General features: G+C 40.0%; 2 protein-coding genes across 4 annotated transcripts; one reads left to right on the forward strand and one right to left on the reverse strand.

Annotated features, from left to right (window-relative positions):
* Positions 1-8,330: 8,330 nt before the first annotated feature.
* Positions 8,331-12,075, reverse strand: tmem208 (transmembrane protein 208). Of its 3 annotated transcripts, none has more exons than XM_076078684.1 (6): positions 11,826-12,075; positions 10,818-10,913; positions 10,317-10,338; positions 10,081-10,217; positions 9,289-9,373; positions 8,331-9,082 (listed from the first exon to the last, which is right to left on the reverse strand). In XM_076078684.1, the coding sequence occupies exons 4-6, from the start codon at positions 10,167-10,169 to the stop codon at positions 8,945-8,947; spliced, it is 312 nt and encodes a 103-aa protein (XP_075934799.1). In that variant the 5' UTR covers positions 10,170-10,217; positions 10,317-10,338; positions 10,818-10,913; positions 11,826-12,075; the 3' UTR covers positions 8,331-8,944. The 3 variants fall into 3 exon arrangements, with proteins under 3 accessions (XP_075934799.1, XP_075934797.1, XP_075934798.1); XM_076078682.1 differs by having other exon boundaries at positions 10,317-10,376; positions 11,869-12,074; XM_076078683.1 differs by having other exon boundaries at positions 10,317-10,376; positions 11,826-12,074.
* Positions 12,076-13,234: 1,159 nt separating this feature from the next.
* On the forward strand, positions 13,235-18,624 carry slc39a1 (solute carrier family 39 member 1). Its single transcript, XM_076078681.1, has 4 exons — positions 13,235-13,504; positions 14,586-14,716; positions 15,241-15,561; positions 16,653-18,624. Exons 1-4 carry the CDS (start codon positions 13,390-13,392, stop codon positions 17,004-17,006), a joined length of 921 nt encoding a protein of 306 aa, XP_075934796.1. The 5' UTR covers positions 13,235-13,389; the 3' UTR covers positions 17,007-18,624.
* The last annotated feature ends 43 nt before the right edge of the window (positions 18,625-18,667 follow it).

The following is an 18,667-nucleotide window of genomic DNA, read 5'->3' on the forward strand; positions in this document are numbered from 1 at the left end:
TGTGTGTGTGTGTGTGACTGCAGTGGGCACCTGTTTAAAATGTGTTTCCCTGTGTAACTCAATCAGATGCAGAGGGAAGTGGTTTGGAAGAGCTTCGTCCACAGTTGAATGTTTCAGTGGCTACATAAACACCACTGGGACTCACAGCCATGGGTAATTTATTGGTCTTTAAAACGATATATAACTTTTTTATTCATGAAAAATGTACATCACAGACTCATTTATTAGCATTGACTATAACTATAATGTTGTTTTCCATTTATTTTTAGTTTTCTGTATATTAATATAAAATGAAAAGAATAGTCAGATGTGGTTTATTGCATCAACTGGGTCAAACATAAATCAAAGTGGGTGTAACATACATTCCTAACAGTCAACACTCAGTTACACATGAAGCCATTGAAGTGGACACACAGCATTTTTATTACCAGGCCAGGTGTAAAAAGAAAGTCTGGATGCATTTTATTGTACAAATAATTATTTTAATAATGACTTTCTATGTAGTACTTCAAAACACAGTGTTTTCAAACTATCGGGATACTCATGACACTCATAAAAGTAGACGACTGAGGACACAATTATCTTTTTAAATAAACAAACTTTACGATGTGCCTTTTGTCTTATCAAACTATGTAATAATAACAGCAGCAATGACGTCTACAGACCCAACACAAAGTGTAACCAGTGGTAATTAGTGTGAGACAGCATGTCATTAACCTGAGCAATATTCCCTCCCTGCTACATCCCTCCCCTCTGGCACTCCTCTGGTATGCATTCATGGACAAATACAGTTCCAAATGCAATAAAATAACTGTGTACATATGGAGTGGCTAATGTACACAGAGACCAAGTGCAATAAGTTTATATTATTCCCAAATAGGTTCTTTACTGTATATATTGGTACGGTAATTATGTTATTTTCATATCTCTGTATGGCTCAGCGAGTGATTGGACATGCAACTGTAATTACATTAGAGACAATGACAACAAAGCTTTCTAAAATGACCTAATTCCTGAATCAATAGTCAGAGAACTGTCTGCATCACTAAAATATAAACAGGACAAACTGGCCGGCTGACCTGAGGGATACTGGTTATTGGACACTTGACAAAAAAGCTATAGTCTGTGCAGCCACACCGTCATTAAATTACATGCTCACTTATTATTACTGTTGTTTGTGCATTGATTCCTTAAACAGAAATAGAAGATAAACAGTGGAAGGAGAGTAGAAGAAGATGAGAAACATAGCTTAGATTCAATAAAATCAAATGTTCTTTTCTTTTTTTAAGTATTCTTTTGGACATTTTAAGCCATTATTAGATACATTAGAGAGATGACAAGAAATTAGGGGTCAGCAATTGTCACTGACGCCATGTAAAAGCGTCCTGGTTGCGTGTGTGTTTGCGATAAGGTGTGTGTGTTTGTGTGTGTGTGTTGGAAGAGGGGGGTGGTGGTGTATGAAGGTTGGTGGGAGAGCAGACAGGGTGTCCGGCACCGAACCACCTCCCAAAATAAACTCAGTCCCTGCGTCTTTGTGTCTGTCCAGCAGCAGACCCGCGGGCTCCCGCAGCTCCAACAGCAGCAGCAGCAGAGAGGAGTCTGGGGCCCGGCGGCCTGTCACAGGAACAACATGTCATCAGCTTCATCGCTCCCCTAATGGCTCTCCTCTAGACCAGAGACAGTGTGTTGCCCCACCAAGGCGGCAGTTTACTCTGCACTCACACACACACACACACACACACACACACACACACACACACACATGCATACATAAACATTCATGCAAGCACAAACACTCCTACTGCCCACTCCCAGCCACTTACAGGCCAGCACTGGAGAGACCAGGAGGCCCCCTCATCAAAACATGCAGCGGTGCTGGAGATAATGTCTAGCCATACCTCTGGATTCTTGCCAGGCCGCCCTCTTAATCTGACGTCCATTGGAATCCGTGGACAGAAATACTGCCACGGGTTAGTAACGTTAGCCAGCGGAAATATTCATCTGTTTGGAGCAAATCCTGAGGAATAGTTCAACATTTTGGGAAATACACATATTCGCTTTCTTGCTGAGAGTTAGATGAGAAGATCGATACCGCTCTGTTTCCGGTATTTATGCTAAGCTAAGCTAACCGACTGCTTGCTGTAGTTTCATATTTAACCAACAAATATAAAATAAATCATCTCATCTAATCCTCTGCATGAAACAATCTCAAACCATTCCTTTAAATATTAAGTTACAGCTAGAAGCAGGTTAGCTTAGCTTAGCTTAAAAAACGCAAGGGCAAAAAGCTAGCCTGGCTCTTTCTCATAAAAAAAATGCACTTTTCCACAAAAAATTCACTAAAGCTCACTAAGTTATAACTTGCTGGCTGTAGCTTTTATATTTAGCATTCATACATGAAAGTGGAATCGAATTTCTCATCTTGGCAGAGAAAATGTCAATTACATTAAGTAGCATCCAATATTAAATTGGTGTGAGCGTGTTTGGTCAAAGGGTTAGAAATGTTTCTTTTGTTATTTTTTTGAGGATGCAAATTAATATTCAGCATAGTCCCAAAATGTTATGCCTGCATGTTTCTGAGAGCCAAGTTATGCTGCAGTATCTCATCCCAACCCTCAGGAGAACGAACCTTACACCTTCAGAGAGCAAAGGTAGTCAAGAAGTCGCCTGAACTGCTTTCCCAATAACAGTTCTCAGTTCAGCAGCACACACCCATCCCCGTCTGCTGGACTTCTGGCACCAGAGAGGGCGTAATCAAGCCTCTCTCTGCCCTCTCTCTCTCTCTCTCAGTTCAGCTCTAATGTTCCACAATCCCTTTGAAACTGCACTCAGCTACCCTTTCAATGAATTTCCATGCACTTTTTTTTTTTTCAAGGGCCACATATTTATTTTCTTTCCCTCCCTTTGCGGGTCCGAGTCTTCTCACGCTCACCACTGGAGCTAGGCGAGCCGCTGGCTGCGCTAGTTAGCTCATTAATCACTCTTCTGCTCTCCCTCTCCGTTCTGAGAAACAGAGTCACTAATTAATGGAAAGCACTTTATGACAGAACATTAACCATTAATCTAGACTTCCATTATAGGTCTAATAGCATGAGGTGGGCGAGGAAGGATGGGATCGAAATGGTGGAGAAGGAGGACACAAGAGCTGCGTAAAAAGTGTTTAAAAGCTCATTAATGTTAATGCGAGCATTAGCCAAGTTAACAACTGTGCAGGTTGATGGATGCTGCGTAGTAAAGACACATTTCAGATTATTTAAGTGTTTATTTGCACCAATGTAGACTCACATGTTGACTATTTATTGAAGAGAAAGTGGGATAACATGCAGTGCAGGTCCTTTGCTGAACTCATACTCAGAACATTGTAATCACATGTCATGTCCCACAGACCATTAGGTCAGTATTCTTATCTAACAGAGTCGCTGAATTGTTCGGCATGAATTCCCCTCAATTTGATATCCCATTATGCTTAGAGCACATTTGAGGTTTGACAGTATCCTTCCTTATCAACCAGTGCCCTGTTAGAACACACTCTTGCTTTCAGGGCACAACATTATGTTCAGGAACACTTTGTGATAACAGTTTGGCCAACAACTCTTTGGCCGTTAGAGGTTGGGACAGCGTAAGAGCTCAAGAATTAAGATCTGATCTAAATCTGTTGGTTTAAAATGAAAGCTCTGTTGTGCTTGTGCTGACACAGATGTCTTCCATATTAGCTATTTCTGTTTTCAGGTTTTCTGAGCCAAACAGGAAAACAACCTACCTGTCATCCAATTATTATAGCATCTTGGTTCTTTCTGAATCAGCACGCTCACTTTAACTTTGTGAACATATGCAAAATCAAATAATACAAGTGGTCTTTTGCTTCACCAGAGTCACAAACCACATGGAGTTCCAGTCAGTCGACATTGTAGCTCCTTTGGCAAAGCACCAACCGAAACCCTGTCCTGGGATCCTCACGACGCTGGGTCTGGTTTTGGTAAGGGCCAAGGCTGTAGGACATGATATTTGTGCGTTTGTTTACTTTCACAGTATTGTATTTTGTTTAGACTTCCATTGGGGGGAACAGTATCTGAGAAAACGAGGAAGGAAACGGGATGAAAACAAAGGAAGAGGAAGGGAACCCAGTATGATGGAGTCTGTCCCTCACTGATCCTGGTTCAGCCGGAGTCATGCGGACAGTGGCGCCACCACTGCAACTAATGGCTGTGGTTTTTTTTTTTTTTAATGAAAGCACAAACAACCAAACAAAGTAAAGAATAGAGGTAGAATTGATGTGGGCTGTGCCCAGGAAGAATATGTATTTGAGAGTTTACAACATAGTGGGTGCACCTCATCATTGGATCCTATTAATATCAGCTGCTGGGGTGTTAATGCAGTGTTGGGAGCTTATTTTTGAAGTATTTTATGCTTTAATTAGAGAGATTACAGTACAATGATTGCCCGTCTGCGGATTTGTTATTCGATCACCTCAAATACATGTATCCACTTGTGATGTTTCTCCAAATCAAGAATAATGTGAAGCAAACTCTCACTGACAGTTATAGTATTTCTTCATGATTGCAGCTGCATGGCGTTGCTTTAGCCAGCAAATGTAAATGTACAAAACACGACTTTTATGCCTTCAAGTGCATAACCCTCCCAGTGAGGATTTGGCAGAAAACGCTGAGTAACTTCATATAAATGACCTAACAGATCCTGATGAGATCCTAAGGATGTTTCTGTCATGTTGTTGATGATTTTAAGAGTCAGAATCTTTGCTTTACTGATGCCGGAGCTCTCAATATCGTACCTGCTGGCACTGCCTTTGTTTTCAAGTCTCGCTTTAAACCACATTTTTGGAGAACTGACAAATATCTGTTTGTTGCCTACATGATTGGGCTTTGTCACTTGATTTATTTGTTATTTGATAGCAGACAGAAAGACAAGAAACATTCGAGGAGACGACGACGATGGCGGAGAATGACATGAAACAAAGGTCACTGGCAGGAACGTTGCAGTTATGTGCTTTATGTCTACATTACCCACAATACAACTCAACTGCCGACACTTTGGTCTGTCGTATAGCAGCTAACAGAGCCTCTAACTGCTAGCCTCAACAGAGACGAGGAGCGGACTACAGAGGTCTGGTAAACTCACTTCTTTCCAACTCCACATCAACAGTTTTATCTTACGTCTACAGCCCCAACTGATGCTGACTTAAGTGACATCACATGAGGCAATTTATCAAATTTCACACAGCTGCTTCTGGAGCCACAAAAGGCTTCATACTACTTTTTTTTCACATATGTAATAAAACTCCCCCAGACTTGCAAACAGACTTTAATGTGTAAAATCGTCGGAGTTCCCCTTTAAAAGTACTCATCAGGTAAAGATGCAGTTAGGGACGGTGTTTTGGGATGTAGCACATTGTATTTATTTTAATATTAACATGAGGCCATCTAAAAAAAGGTGTTGCCTTACAGTGATGATCACACTTTGGCAGTAGAGCTACATTTTAACTCCAATATAAAAGTGCGCTGTATTATTTTTGATTTATGTAACAGTATGACGACGAGATAGATCGTTTTCAGGGAGGTGTTTATGTGCAGACACCTACTTCATCTTTATATAATTATGTTATAGTCCAAGAGCAGCATGTTCCATAAAATAAACAAATATAGTATATTAATGTGCTAAAGGCTGTGGCACATTGAGAGATGAGACATTACTTCTGTGGTTTCATGGATTTGCCTTCGGTTTGCAGTTGGTGACAAACAGGAGCAGATGACCGGCTGACAGGAGACGGAGCGAGATGTTAAACAGAGGTGACAATCTCCGAGGAGGGTTGAGTGTTTGTCACCAAGTCTTATGGTTACACACACACACACACACAGTCAAATGCAGCAGGAATTCTTGACAGCTTCCCTCTAAGGCCACGGTGGGAGCTGTGAATGCTGCCTGGCCGGTGTCGTCTTAGCAAGACAGCACTACTACTAACACCAGCCAGTCCTTCACTGCACCCCAAACTGTTTAGTTTGAGTCAAAACAAGGCCAAAACACAGCCTAGATCATACACTTTAAGCAGACTACACCCACCGCTCTGCCAAACACACTCAGAGAGCTCTGATTCTGTTTACACAGTGGAGGCTAAATGTTCAAGGGAACGCACTCTGCATCGCATGTAATTGCTTGTGATTCTCTCTCTTCACTTCAAAGACAGGGAGCGCTGTAGTTCAAGGGTCAAAGGCTCGACTGTTGCCCAAATGCCCCCCAATTTCCTGTTTTGTCTGGCTCTGTGAGTGTAAAGGGATCTAAAATGTGAGGGTCATGTTCTGCTGGAGCCAATGAGACAAAAGGCTCCACTTCAGCTCTCTATCTCAGGTTTAATGCTTTTTGTTAACTTAAGCATTTATTTTCTCTGGCTTGTATAATGGGCTTTTTTTTCACACACAAAGCCTGGAAAATGGAATGCAGCTTTGACTCCCTCATTACATCTTGTCAGGATGAACCCTTTTTTTACTGCCGTGGTAAACAAGAACCTCTCTCTCCCACTCTTTTTCTTTTCTCTCCATCTTAAATCAGCAGCCAAGACATGGACTCTCACATGCAGCAAGTTATTTTGGGAGGTACTTCTCTGTTTTGTGTTGCATCTCCAAGTAAGAGCAGAGACAATGCCGTGCTATTGAGAAAAAGGGAAACGAAGAAAGTTTGCTTGTGTCCTTTCTTCAGCCACAAGGAACATTTTTGTTAAAGCTTTCTCGGGGGGAGTTTCTCTGTAGACGATTGGTTCATGAATAAACATGTAAAATCTCAATTTCTGCACATCTTCCTACGGAAAAACAAACAGAAAACACAAAGTACATATGTGATTTTTGAGGGGGTGGGGTTACATGCAGAAGGGCCTCAGTGCTAAATTACACTGCAACATGGTCCCTCTCAAAGCCCACATCTGGGATTGGCCCTGACAACTGGATGCCGTGCTGCTCTAATTTCGGTTACTTTGTTTATAACCCTATAATAGAGACAGTATAGGACCACACGGCTGGAATGAAGGAGGGCAGGATGCTTGCAAGCTAAAAGCAGTCATTTTGAAAAAAGCGTTTGAAGACTTTAGGATGAGTATAGATTTTGATAAAAAGAGCTGTTTGAATTCTTGTATGTAATAAATCGAGGCAAACTTTGTAAATGCCTTTCTGCTTTGTTTCCTTTTTAACCTTTTTCCTCTTGAAACCTGAATGCAGGTTTTTGCTTGTTGAGTTGAGCATCTGAGAAATCTGTAATTATATTGGGAGCAGATCTGGGCTTTGCAAGCCCACTCACTATCTCTGGAGTCTGAGCATGAACATACTCACTAAATACACTTTGTCAACACTGAAAAGCAAGAGTAAAGTCACTTAGCAGACTTTATAATAAAATAACATTTTTGCACGTGAAATTGAACGTGATGTTCCACTTAATTTCATTGTCTGACATTATCTTGAACTGTATTTAAAATTCTAATTATTAATAACAACCTGCTTGCTGTCCTCTAAAGTCTGAAGCTGCCACGTCATTCTTTGGCTGCAGCGCTCACGTCAATTAAATGTACATTCAAATATTGAGCAGGAAGTAAAAACTAATTATTTAAAAAGGATTAAACTAGGTATTGTTTCGTGGACTCATAGCTCAAATCAAAGCATGAAAAGAACGAGTATCCAGGTTGGGTTACATGACTATGTGGAATGGGAACATCCTTGCAAAACACACTGGAATATGTTCAGTTAAAACTATACTAGAGCTGAAACACTGACTTACTTAGTCAATCAACAGAAATGTTTGAATTTGCTTATCTATCAAGCAAAGTAAATAGCATCATTTTGGATTTTGGACTGTTAGACTGAACAAGAAATCTGAAAAAAATCTACTTGGTCTTTGGAAAATTGTGGTGAGCTGTTTGTTCACCATTTCGTGACATCTTAAATCAGCAGCCAAGACATGCAGCAAGTTATTTTGGGAGATACTTCTCTGTTTTGTGTTGCATCTCCAAGTAAGAGCAGAGAGACAATGCCGTGCTATTGAGAAAAAGGGAAAGGGAGAAAGTATGACAATAAGAACAAAAGCTTTTTCCTTTTTCCAGCCACAAGGAACATTTTTGTTAAAGCTTTCACGGGGTTTCTTTGTAGACGATAGGTTCAGATAAACATGTAAAATCTAAATTTCGGTACATCTTCCTACAGAAAAAAAGATTCTCTTATGCTCTATTCATTTCATCAAGGTACAAAAAGCTAATTTTAGCCTCCTGGGGAAAATGTAAACGATGGCTCAGAAGTCATGACTGAACGTTAACAAAAAGAAACTCTTGAAAACACATGTGATGATCAACTCCACTCACTGGAGGGATTTATTTTATTGCAAAAAAAGTAATTTATTAAAACTTGAATTCTATCCAGTTGATTCTGAGAAGACTTAGAAGCTCACAAACACAATCAGCTCTGTGACGAAGGATCATAAATTATTTTACATCAAAGGGAGTTTTGGAAAAATAAAATTAAGAGAAAATAAAAGACATGCCCTGACAATATGTGCACTGACAGAATATCTTCAGCTGGTTTCTTGACTCGTTCTCGGCACTGTGTCATGTGGGGTGTTAAGGAACGTTTGATGGAAATCTGCAGGGGGACAGTGTGGCGGGATTGTGCAAAAGCAAAAAAAAAAAAAACTCTTAAATCTCTGCATGAGGATGAATGAGATTTGGACCGTAACATTATCTAAATAGAGAACGCATCATTTAATAGCTTAGGGAGAACATTGGATTACAGAAGAAAGCAGAAAAACAAACAAACATGGAAAAGAAGATTCCACAGTATCAGATTTGGATTGAGTTTAACTTAACAACAAAGTTTCTTCCTGAATAACTTATGAGTTCCTCGCTATCTGTATATTAGATTCTGTGTATAAAAATACTGCTCCGTCTGCCCCTGCAGCATCAGAATCTCTTCATCTGTCTGCGCTCTTGTCTCCTCTGCTTCTTCTCATTCACTTCCTCTGGTGCCGACGGGCCTTCTGCCATAAACCAGGGGCCCAGGAAGGTCACCCACAGCAGGTAGAGGGCTCGGAACGGGGCCTGACACACACACACACACACACACACACACACACACACACACACACACACACACACACACACACACACACACACACACACACACACACACACACACACACACACACACACACACACACACGTTATGAGACAAGAAGAAAGCAGAAAATGAATCGGGCAGAAAATGAACAGCTATCTCACAGGATTTATCAGGAACATCGTCTTACCAGCATCCAAAGATACCAGAAATAAGAGGAGATTGTGCTGAGCACTTGGACTATGGCTGTGAGCAGGATGACGTCCTTCAGGTGCCTAAAACCAGAACACACACAATAAAATATCACTGAAAATTATGTTTCTGTGCACATAGAAAAACTTTACCCTCTTCAGCAAGGACTAACAAAGCATGCGACTGCTATTTATTTACATACTTTAATATAATGCCGTCCATAGGGTTACGGTGCTCGTTTTGCTTTGTCCGCTTGGCTTTCACCTCACTATAATTGCGTGTTTTCTGCTCTCTGTCCGCCATTTCCGTAGCTTCCTCTTGGCTTTGTGCTTACGATCTGGCACCTGATTTCTACGTTTTCATAGAGGTTGACGCTCTGAAACTTCACGACCACAGCAATATAAGATGATACAGGCAGAGGGCAGGGTCTCTGCAGATACAGACACACACTTCTAGTGGGTCATAAGTGATGAGTGAGAGGGATTACTTTAGTACGAGTCTTGGAAAATCCTATTCATTGTCACCTTTAAACGAAGATATAAATTCAGTCATTCACACAGTTGAGGAGGGAAAGCAGTATTTTGAGCCCTGGGTAATGTCTGCAAAGCTTCCTGTGCTCAATATGCTCCACCAATGAGAGGATTAGGACAAAACTGATCACAAAACACACCTGAATAGAAAACCATGTGCACGTCCAAGTTGTTTCACATAGTAACATTGTTTTCATGCCGACGTAGACTTCCTCTTCCCACTATACTTGAACCCTATTTGTATTTTGGGGACTACTTACTCTGCCATTCCCTGCTCCATGTTTAAGTCTATTCCTCCGTCCACGAGACTTCCGTCCTCGGCAAACACTGCCTTGGCCATGGCCGACATGGAGCGGTAGCTCCCGACATGCACTGCTAGTGCGAACACAAGCAGGAGCTGCAGGAGGGATGCGAGGCGTTAGAGCCAGAGAGGGAGGTAGTGCATCAGATTTGTGCTCTATTGAGATTATAAATGATGTTGATTACATGCACTCACCCATGTCGAAAATGTAGACGAACTGTAGAAAACCAAAAGATTTACGGCAACATATATTGCCTGAGGAGAAACAGCAGAATATTTATGGGTTTGGAAGACATGGCAGTGTGATGGTAGTGGTGGGAATCAATTAGTAGTTTTTGATCTGCAACTTTTATGATAATCAATCATTTTAACATTTTCACTGTAGTAGCCAAAAACAGACAGTTTTACAATTACATTTCAAAATATATTACTATATTAAAGTTGTATTCATCATTATTTCAATAAAAAATGACTGTATTGCCCACCCCTAATTCATAAATAATGTGAAACACATAAAACATACTGTGATGATCTGCAGCTTGCATGAGATTCAAGCAACTTGCAGAACGGAAGTGATGAACAAGCTTTGATCAGTGAGACCACTCTGTGTTGACCACTCGGTCAAGGCCTGCAGTGTCCATCTCACTGACATTTCCTTTGACTGCAACGACACAAAAACAGCGTCGAGGTTCTTACGTTAGCTCCTAGGATGACTCTGGTGTAGAACTTTTGAGTCTCCACATTCTCCTCGTGGATCTGCTTCTTCCCCTTGGTGCCAACTTTACCTTTGGGCTGTGGGGCAAAAACACAGAGAGCCGTTTCAGCGTTATGAAGCTGTTTATCAACCACACCAACTAATGAATGCATGTTGAGTAAATACAAGTGCAAAACAGCTTATGGGGCTTGGCTAAACTTCCTGCTCTCTGAAGGCAGTAATATAAGTTGATATCTGACATTTATTTAATAGATTCTGCTAAAAAAATAAAGAAAATCTGAAACGCTAAAGATTTGTGAATGTTATGTGTTCTCACGTCTTAAGATTTATTAATATATGACCTACAGCTAATCAGAAATAAAAACCTGAATAATAATAAATAGCATTGGTATCGAATTATTAGAACAGAGATGAAAGCTTAAGTTTTAGATATCTTAGTTTTTTTAAATGGGAACTTCCACAAACTTGAAGTAAAGTTTGTAGCTCTAGACGCTTTTCTTGTATATAATATTTTTTTTATTAAATACGTATTTTTGAGTGATTCATTATTTCCCAAACATATCAAAATCATGTCAACAGAACTACTTTATTTACAACTTTTGCTGTAGATCTGTCAGTGCACATTTATTATGTTGCTTTTGAAAAACTTGTATATTAGTTAAATACAATGTTTAATTAAGATACTATAAAAACAAAACGGACGAGTAGTAGTAGTAGTACTAGTAAACTAATGACCTGGAAGTGTTACCCATTTTGACACATCTCAACTGTGATTCAGCTCAGTAAAATATGGAGGTAATGGGGAGAAAAATGATATCAGATGTATTTAAATGTTTATTCTTTCCTACACACAGACACTATTGTTTTAGCTTCTTCTGCAGCTTGTGTTGGTCTCACTGTTCCCGAGTCACCTCGCACGGCAGCGTCATCTGTAGTAAACAGTTTTTAAGTAAACGTAGCAGTGAATCAGTCACTTGTTCCTGTCTCACTGTGTCTCTGTTGCAGCTTTGCGTGTGTCTCCGTTTCTCTCACCGCCATTCGCTCTCTGACCCGCTGCTGTCGATCTCTTCCGCTGCGTCTTCTTTGACATCGACCTGTGACCCACCGCCGCTTCTCTCCGTTATTGTATTATTACTGCATCAAGGAAGAAACTCACAAGTCTCCCTGCGGTGAGCTTTCTTGTAACACATCAGCACTCGGGGCTTCTGATCGATGGGTGGGGGGAAACATATCCGGCGCATGAATATGTCGTCATCGATTACTATCGCGCGTGTGTGTTTGTGTGTGGTGTGTGGCTTGAAATGTGGTGAGAGGGCACCATCTGCTGGTTTAAAAATAATAAATAAATACTCAAATTAATGACGTTACCCACGGAAAAAGATAATTATAAGAAGATTGAACTTTAGTTAATTATTCTTATTTATTCAAGTCACTTTATGTATAATTATTATTAGGCCACAGTCTTTACAATGAGGCCATCTTGATTGCTTAAGTATATTTTTTGCTGCTGTTGCGAACAAATTTCCCCTTGCAGGATGAATAAAGTATCTATCTATCTATCTATCTATCTATCTATCTATCTATCTATCTATCTATCTATCTTTTTCATGCACGATTTAATGTTTTTATCATGTTTAGCCAAAAAGAAGGCTCCTGTTGTCTTTCCTTCTAGAAATGATCTCATAACATGAATAACATGCAAGCTTGATGGGTTATTAAAATGCTATGTTATTAATGGATTACCAACATTCTATTACTGTGTTTATACAGTCCTCGTGTTTTGTGTAGCTGCACAGCTGTACAGCTACACACACTGGTATTATAACTTGAAATCAACAATTGGCCTTTGATATTTTTATTGTAAGCATTTGGGAACCACTCAAAATGTAAACAACAAAGTGAGGAAAATGGAACCACCACAAACAAGAGTTACACCAAACATATTGTAAAAATGAATTAATACAACATCAAAGTTACTGGTTTTATAAAAGCATGGACAACAATTCTGTCTTGTGACCCCTTACTTACTTATTTTATTTAAAAGCAGTGTCTTGTTAATCTTATAATGTACAATATGATCTCAATCAGAGAACATTTTACTGAAGTAACAAGGACAGTCACTTTTGATATTTCAAGTAGGCCTACATGTTCAGACTTGTGCACTTTTACTTATGTAAGACTTTTACTTGTAGGCCTAATAGTATTACATAGTTGTATTTAAGAACTTAATTTTAGTACTTTTTCTACCTCAGATTAGTATTAAAGGTCTGATAAAATCACAAAAGTTTAAAAAAATGTGTTATTGTTATTATAAGTATAAAATAAAGTATATTCACCTTGACGTTCCCTGTTCAGCTTTTCGCGATTACGTTTTTCACCCTTCTCGGCCACCGTAGACGGAACTGGCGAGCCACTTCTAAATAACAACAGAAGCTGCTGCAGCTCTCTGACTAAACTCCTATCAAGCTCCGGCTTCCCGCACAGTTCATGAAATGGGAGTACAGTTAGGCAGCGAACATCACTCTTGAACTGACACACTTTTTATGCCACAAAATGGAATTCTTGCTGCAGGTGAAAATAGGCGCTCTGATCGGTTTGTTGCTCTTAACTCTTCTTTTTGGATTTATCCCCGCTCGAGTCAAATGGTTCAGAGACACAAACGGGACAGGTCAGTATTTGTGGTTACTAAGATAGCATTCTTCACTGTTAACGTATTCATATTTTAAAGAAGTCGGGGCATTGAAGTCGTCTACAATCTCAGTTAAACAGTGATTGATTGGCTTAGTTTTTGCTTTATTACACCGATGCCGAAGTAAAAAGGAGAAGTCGCTGATTCATTTGCGGTTTTCATTTTTATTCTACGATGTACTGCGATTGACAGATAAACAAGCCAACCTTAAATGTTCACACATTTTGATTAGGTTTGGTGCAACGATCCTAAGTAAGATTAGAGGAGGGTATACCGTGGTTCCGTTTCACCAGCTGTCGGTCTCACTGAATCACATGATTTAGTGTCGTAAAGTCAATGAACCGCTATTGATTCTATCAACCGTGACTCGGAAACCACTAACCCACTCATAACAGAACAGTGGTCACGTGTTTAATACCAGGCTAGATTTCAATCAGCCATCATATATTGGCATGAGCTCAAACTGTTTACTAATTCCTCTGCCATTACATTGTTATTATGTGAACATAAATGTGTAAATGCACTACGACCATTAACAAATCCTCCTCTCCTGCCTGGAGTCACCTGACAATGATGTAATGTGTAATAACAGACTCAGCAGGGATGTCTGATTGGTGAACTTTGGCTTTTTTCACTGGAACTGGGAAGTGAGAGTATCATTTCTCTCCATTACATCCGCATGAGATTCACTGCTCTGCTGAGTCAACTAGACTTCTGTGCTTTCATGATCATCATGTGTCACATGATCTTCTAACAATTGTTCTAACTTTGGAAGGATGGCGGTGATTTGATCAATGTCTGAGGTGTACCATCAATCCCTCAGTTTATAGTGATAATTAGTTACATTTAGCCAAGTTAGAAAATGTAAAGTGCCTCATTCACTCACAGAGACAATCATGAATCACCGACAGATTTTCACAAAAGCAGAGTAACACATGACTGAGGCTAGAAAACAGGCGTTGTTTACTCTGCATTTAATTGCATTTTATTTGTAGTAATTGAACCATTGTGTGTAAGTTCATGTGGAAACGTGAGAGATGTTTTGTCTTTGCATTTGCAGACACCCACCGCACAGTTCTGAGTCTGATCAGCTGCTTTGCCGGCGGGGTTTTCCTGGCAGCATGTCTTCTCGACATCATTCCAGATTATCTGTCAGACATAAATGCTGAGCTGGATGCTCGGTTGGTGGCGGTACGTCCAAGTATTGATTGATTGATTGATTTGGACAAACTTAGGCTGTGAATAAATCATCACATATAATATTTATTGTTTTTTATTGAAAATGTATCAGTCATGTAAATGTATGTCAGTATTGTTTTGATTAATCTATTTATTTAGTCGATACAATTTTAGAAAGAAGTAAAAATTCATAATAATAGAAAACAGAACTAAAGCAGCAAATCCTCACATTTGAGAAGCTGGGGAGAGCTAAGGCAATTTTATTTACTGTTTTTATGCTCTTAAAGAATAAATAATAGCTCAGCCATATTTATTATTCGATAAAGTGAAAGAATGAAATAAACTTGTGTAAGAACATGTGATCGACGTGTGTTCTTCATGACTTAAACAGCTATTCCTGTTGTTTTCGACGTAGCACTTTTAGATATCCCATCCTGCGTACTGTACTATAATGTGTCTACAAGCAGTGCTTCCTTATTCGTGACTTTATCAGACGGAGACTGCAGCGCATTAATCTCTCTGTCGGTCTCAAACAGACCAGTTTCCCTCTTCCAGAGTTCATCATGGCGGCCGGCTTCTTCATGGTCCTCATACTGGAGAGGATTGTCCTGAACTGTCGGGAGATGCGAGGGGCTCAGGAGGAGAGGGCGCCCCTCATACCGGACAACAGAAAAGGGCACGGCCACGGACACGGACACGGCCATGGAACAAGCCCTGATCTGGAGGGCAGCGGTCACCACGTCCATGTTGACTTTCAGGCTCACTCCCCCTTCCGCTCCTTCATGCTCTTCCTCACCCTCTCTCTCCACTCGGTTTTTGAGGGTCTTGCCATCGGTCTGCAGAGCACGGACTCGAAGGTAAGAAGACACAAACACCTGATGTTCAATGGGTCCTGTGGAGTTGTCCTGTAAACAAACAAATACATGTTTACATCCACTGTTGCTCACAATAATGCATTGTGTGTATCGAGTGCATTTCCTTCTTCAAACATTTGTAAAAACCTTTTTTTAAATCCATGTTCACTAGCTTTCAGTTTTCTTCTTCCCTACATTTGTGAATGAATTGCAGCATATCTTGGTGTGTTACCACCACCCTTAGATCAATGGAATAATGTAAAGGGGACCCGCTCATTGAAAAACAGCTCCATAACCCTTGAAGAGGCCTTTAATCTGCTCAAAGTTCCAGAGAATATACAGCATTTGTTGTTTTCTCCACTTTCTTTTTACACTTTTAACCATTTTTTAAATTTAAAGTTACCTCTGTGGGTCTTCTGGCTTAATTACACAACGTGTACGTGTGTACGTGTGTTCTAAGACAAACATTTGTCTTAGAAAAGTGCTTCACTAATAAAGTTGGAATCTTATTCACAACATTCCCATGTAACCAGAAGAAAGCAGGGTTTCAGTTCATAGCTTCAGGACGCTTTGGCAGGAAAGGAATCCGGCTGTCATGAGAGTCAGATCTGCACCTCGTGGTCACAAGACAACCTAAGCAGTATCAATGTGCCCTCAGGACTTTTCATCTGCAATATCAGCCTGTTGACTTCATGTTATTCTCCAAAACTGAGGACGTTGTCCAAACAGAACAATGGGCTCAACTGATTACACAAATGATTCAGTTACCCCCTGGGAGTGGGCGATACGGAAAGATCCTCTATTGAAGTACATCTAAGAATATGTTACTTTATATTTTAATATCCTTATTTGTTGCTACATTGTACATTTTATTTAGGATGAAATGAGAAACAGTTAATGGATAAAATAATGATAATACAGCAAATGAAACACCGGAACATCTGTGCACTTCATTGATAAAGCTAATCTTGCTATAAAGCATAGCTCCTCTTTGAATTACATCAATGACCTTAAATTACAAGATGACATCAACATTTACTATTGTTTGTGTTTCTATGGAAGCTTTTAAAGGATTTGTTCTTTGTTTCCTCCAGGTACTGGAGATCTGCATCGCCATTCTTGTCCACAAAAGCATCATAGTGTTCAGCCTGTCGGTGAAGCTGGTCCAGAGCGCCGTCCGTCCGTTGTGGGTGGCTGCTTACATCGGAGTCTTCGCCATGATGTCGCCGATAGGCATCGCCGTCGGCATCAGCGTGATGGAGGCTCGGCTAGCGGCCGGGACGCTGATCCAGGCCGTGCTGGAGGGGCTCGCCGCGGGGACGTTTATTTACATCACCTTTCTGGAGATCCTCCCGCATGAGCTCAACTCCCCCGGGAAGCAGCTCCTCAAGGTGCTCTTCATCCTGCTGGGCTTCAGCATCATGGCAGCTCTGACGTTTTTGGGCTGAGACGGAGACCAGCCGTCGGGACTTAACCCGGACGCTCTGTGCCAAAGACTGCAGCTCACACAAACTTTACTTTTGTACTGAAAGACAAACTTTCTTCATTACAAAAGAACTCTGGAGCTTTTAATGTCCACGGGAGCATGACAACAGATATTGATGTTGTATTACTTTTATTATAGTTTTTAAAAAATTCATAAAGGAGGAGTCGGGGCGGTTTATGTTTATATCATTTCTTTTCAAGAGGTGTTTATGTAAAGAGGAACCACTTCCTGCAATGATACGTTTGTTGAAAAGCTGAGAGAGGCACAGAGGAAAGAAGTAGCATTTCACAGAGTCTCCTCATTTATCACTTGCCTTGTTTTGAGACATGCTTTGGACAAACTAAAAAAGAGCCTATAACCTTTGACACTATTGAGGAATCTACTGTAAACAAATGTTCATGTTGTACGTATAATGAATTCAATCGGGTCAGAAAATCAGTCCCACCAGATCTTTAATGTTTACATTTTACTTGAAACTAATTCCAACTGGAAGCATCTTCTTTCCATAAAGCACTGTTGGTGCCTTTTGTTGAAGTGTTTCTTTACAGCTGGTTTGTAACTTCATGGTGTTTCCTCTGACCAAAGTGTATTTAGTAAACCATGGTATTTTAGTGCACTGCTTTAAGATGTAGAAGAAGTTGCTATTACTTCTCGAATATCAACATGTAATATATTTGTCCAGTAAACTAGTGTATTGTAAACTGACTTCCTGATGCCTTGAGAGGTTATATACCCCAAAAACAGAGAAGAGATGCAATGATGAAGAAAATATGTGGGATTTATTTTTATACTGTTTGCAATTCCCCTATCACGAATCAGTTTTTAGTATCTCCACCAATGAACAAGGCTAAGATGTAATTGGCTTTTAACAATTATTTAAACAAGCTGATCCCGGTCATTTACATTATTTTGACCTTTGTCCCAGTTTAGTCCATTTAGTTTAGCTTTGTCCATTTAGTCTGTAACTACAAACGGAATGCTGCTTTATTAAAACACTTTTGATATGTAGAGTGCTTTTAGTTCTCTATTTTGGTTGTGGACAAATAAGGAAACTTTAAATATCAGCACAAAGAGAAGCGAAGAATTGATTTTGCAAACTCGTGATTCATCGTATTTCCCTTGTGCACATACTTGTATTTGTGTCTAGGAATCAAACCAAGCAGGACACCACAGTACTTCACATTGGGTACTTTAATTCAGCCTGCTGACACTCAAAGTCTACGAGTGTATGAAGTCCATGTATGTAATTATGAACTGTCTCTGTTTAGTCACAAGACCATCACAGTCATGGGATGGTCAGATGCTAGAACAAATAGGAGGAAGGTGTGGGTTGGTTGTCACAAAAACTTACACAGCAAAAATACCACACATCACATCAGTGTGCTTTTTGCCAGAATGCATAATGTGTAAAAATAATAATTTGTTTGTCATCAAACAACTGTCAAGTAGACCTACATGTATTGTTTTGTGCCTTATCTTTTATCTTATATATCTTATATTTTGTGTTAATCTCATGAGAGAAACAACTTTGTTGTCTGTTATGTAAACTTGATCAGAGTAAAGATAAAGGAGGAATTGTCTGCATGTTTGTTTTCTGTGTGCAAAAGTTGCTTATAATTAATA

This window comes from Anarhichas minor, unplaced genomic scaffold (assembly GCF_050575085.1).
Source record: "Anarhichas minor isolate MPS153535 unplaced genomic scaffold, ASM5057508v1 ptg000067l, whole genome shotgun sequence".
Taxonomy (NCBI): domain Eukaryota; kingdom Metazoa; phylum Chordata; class Actinopteri; order Perciformes; family Anarhichadidae; genus Anarhichas; species Anarhichas minor.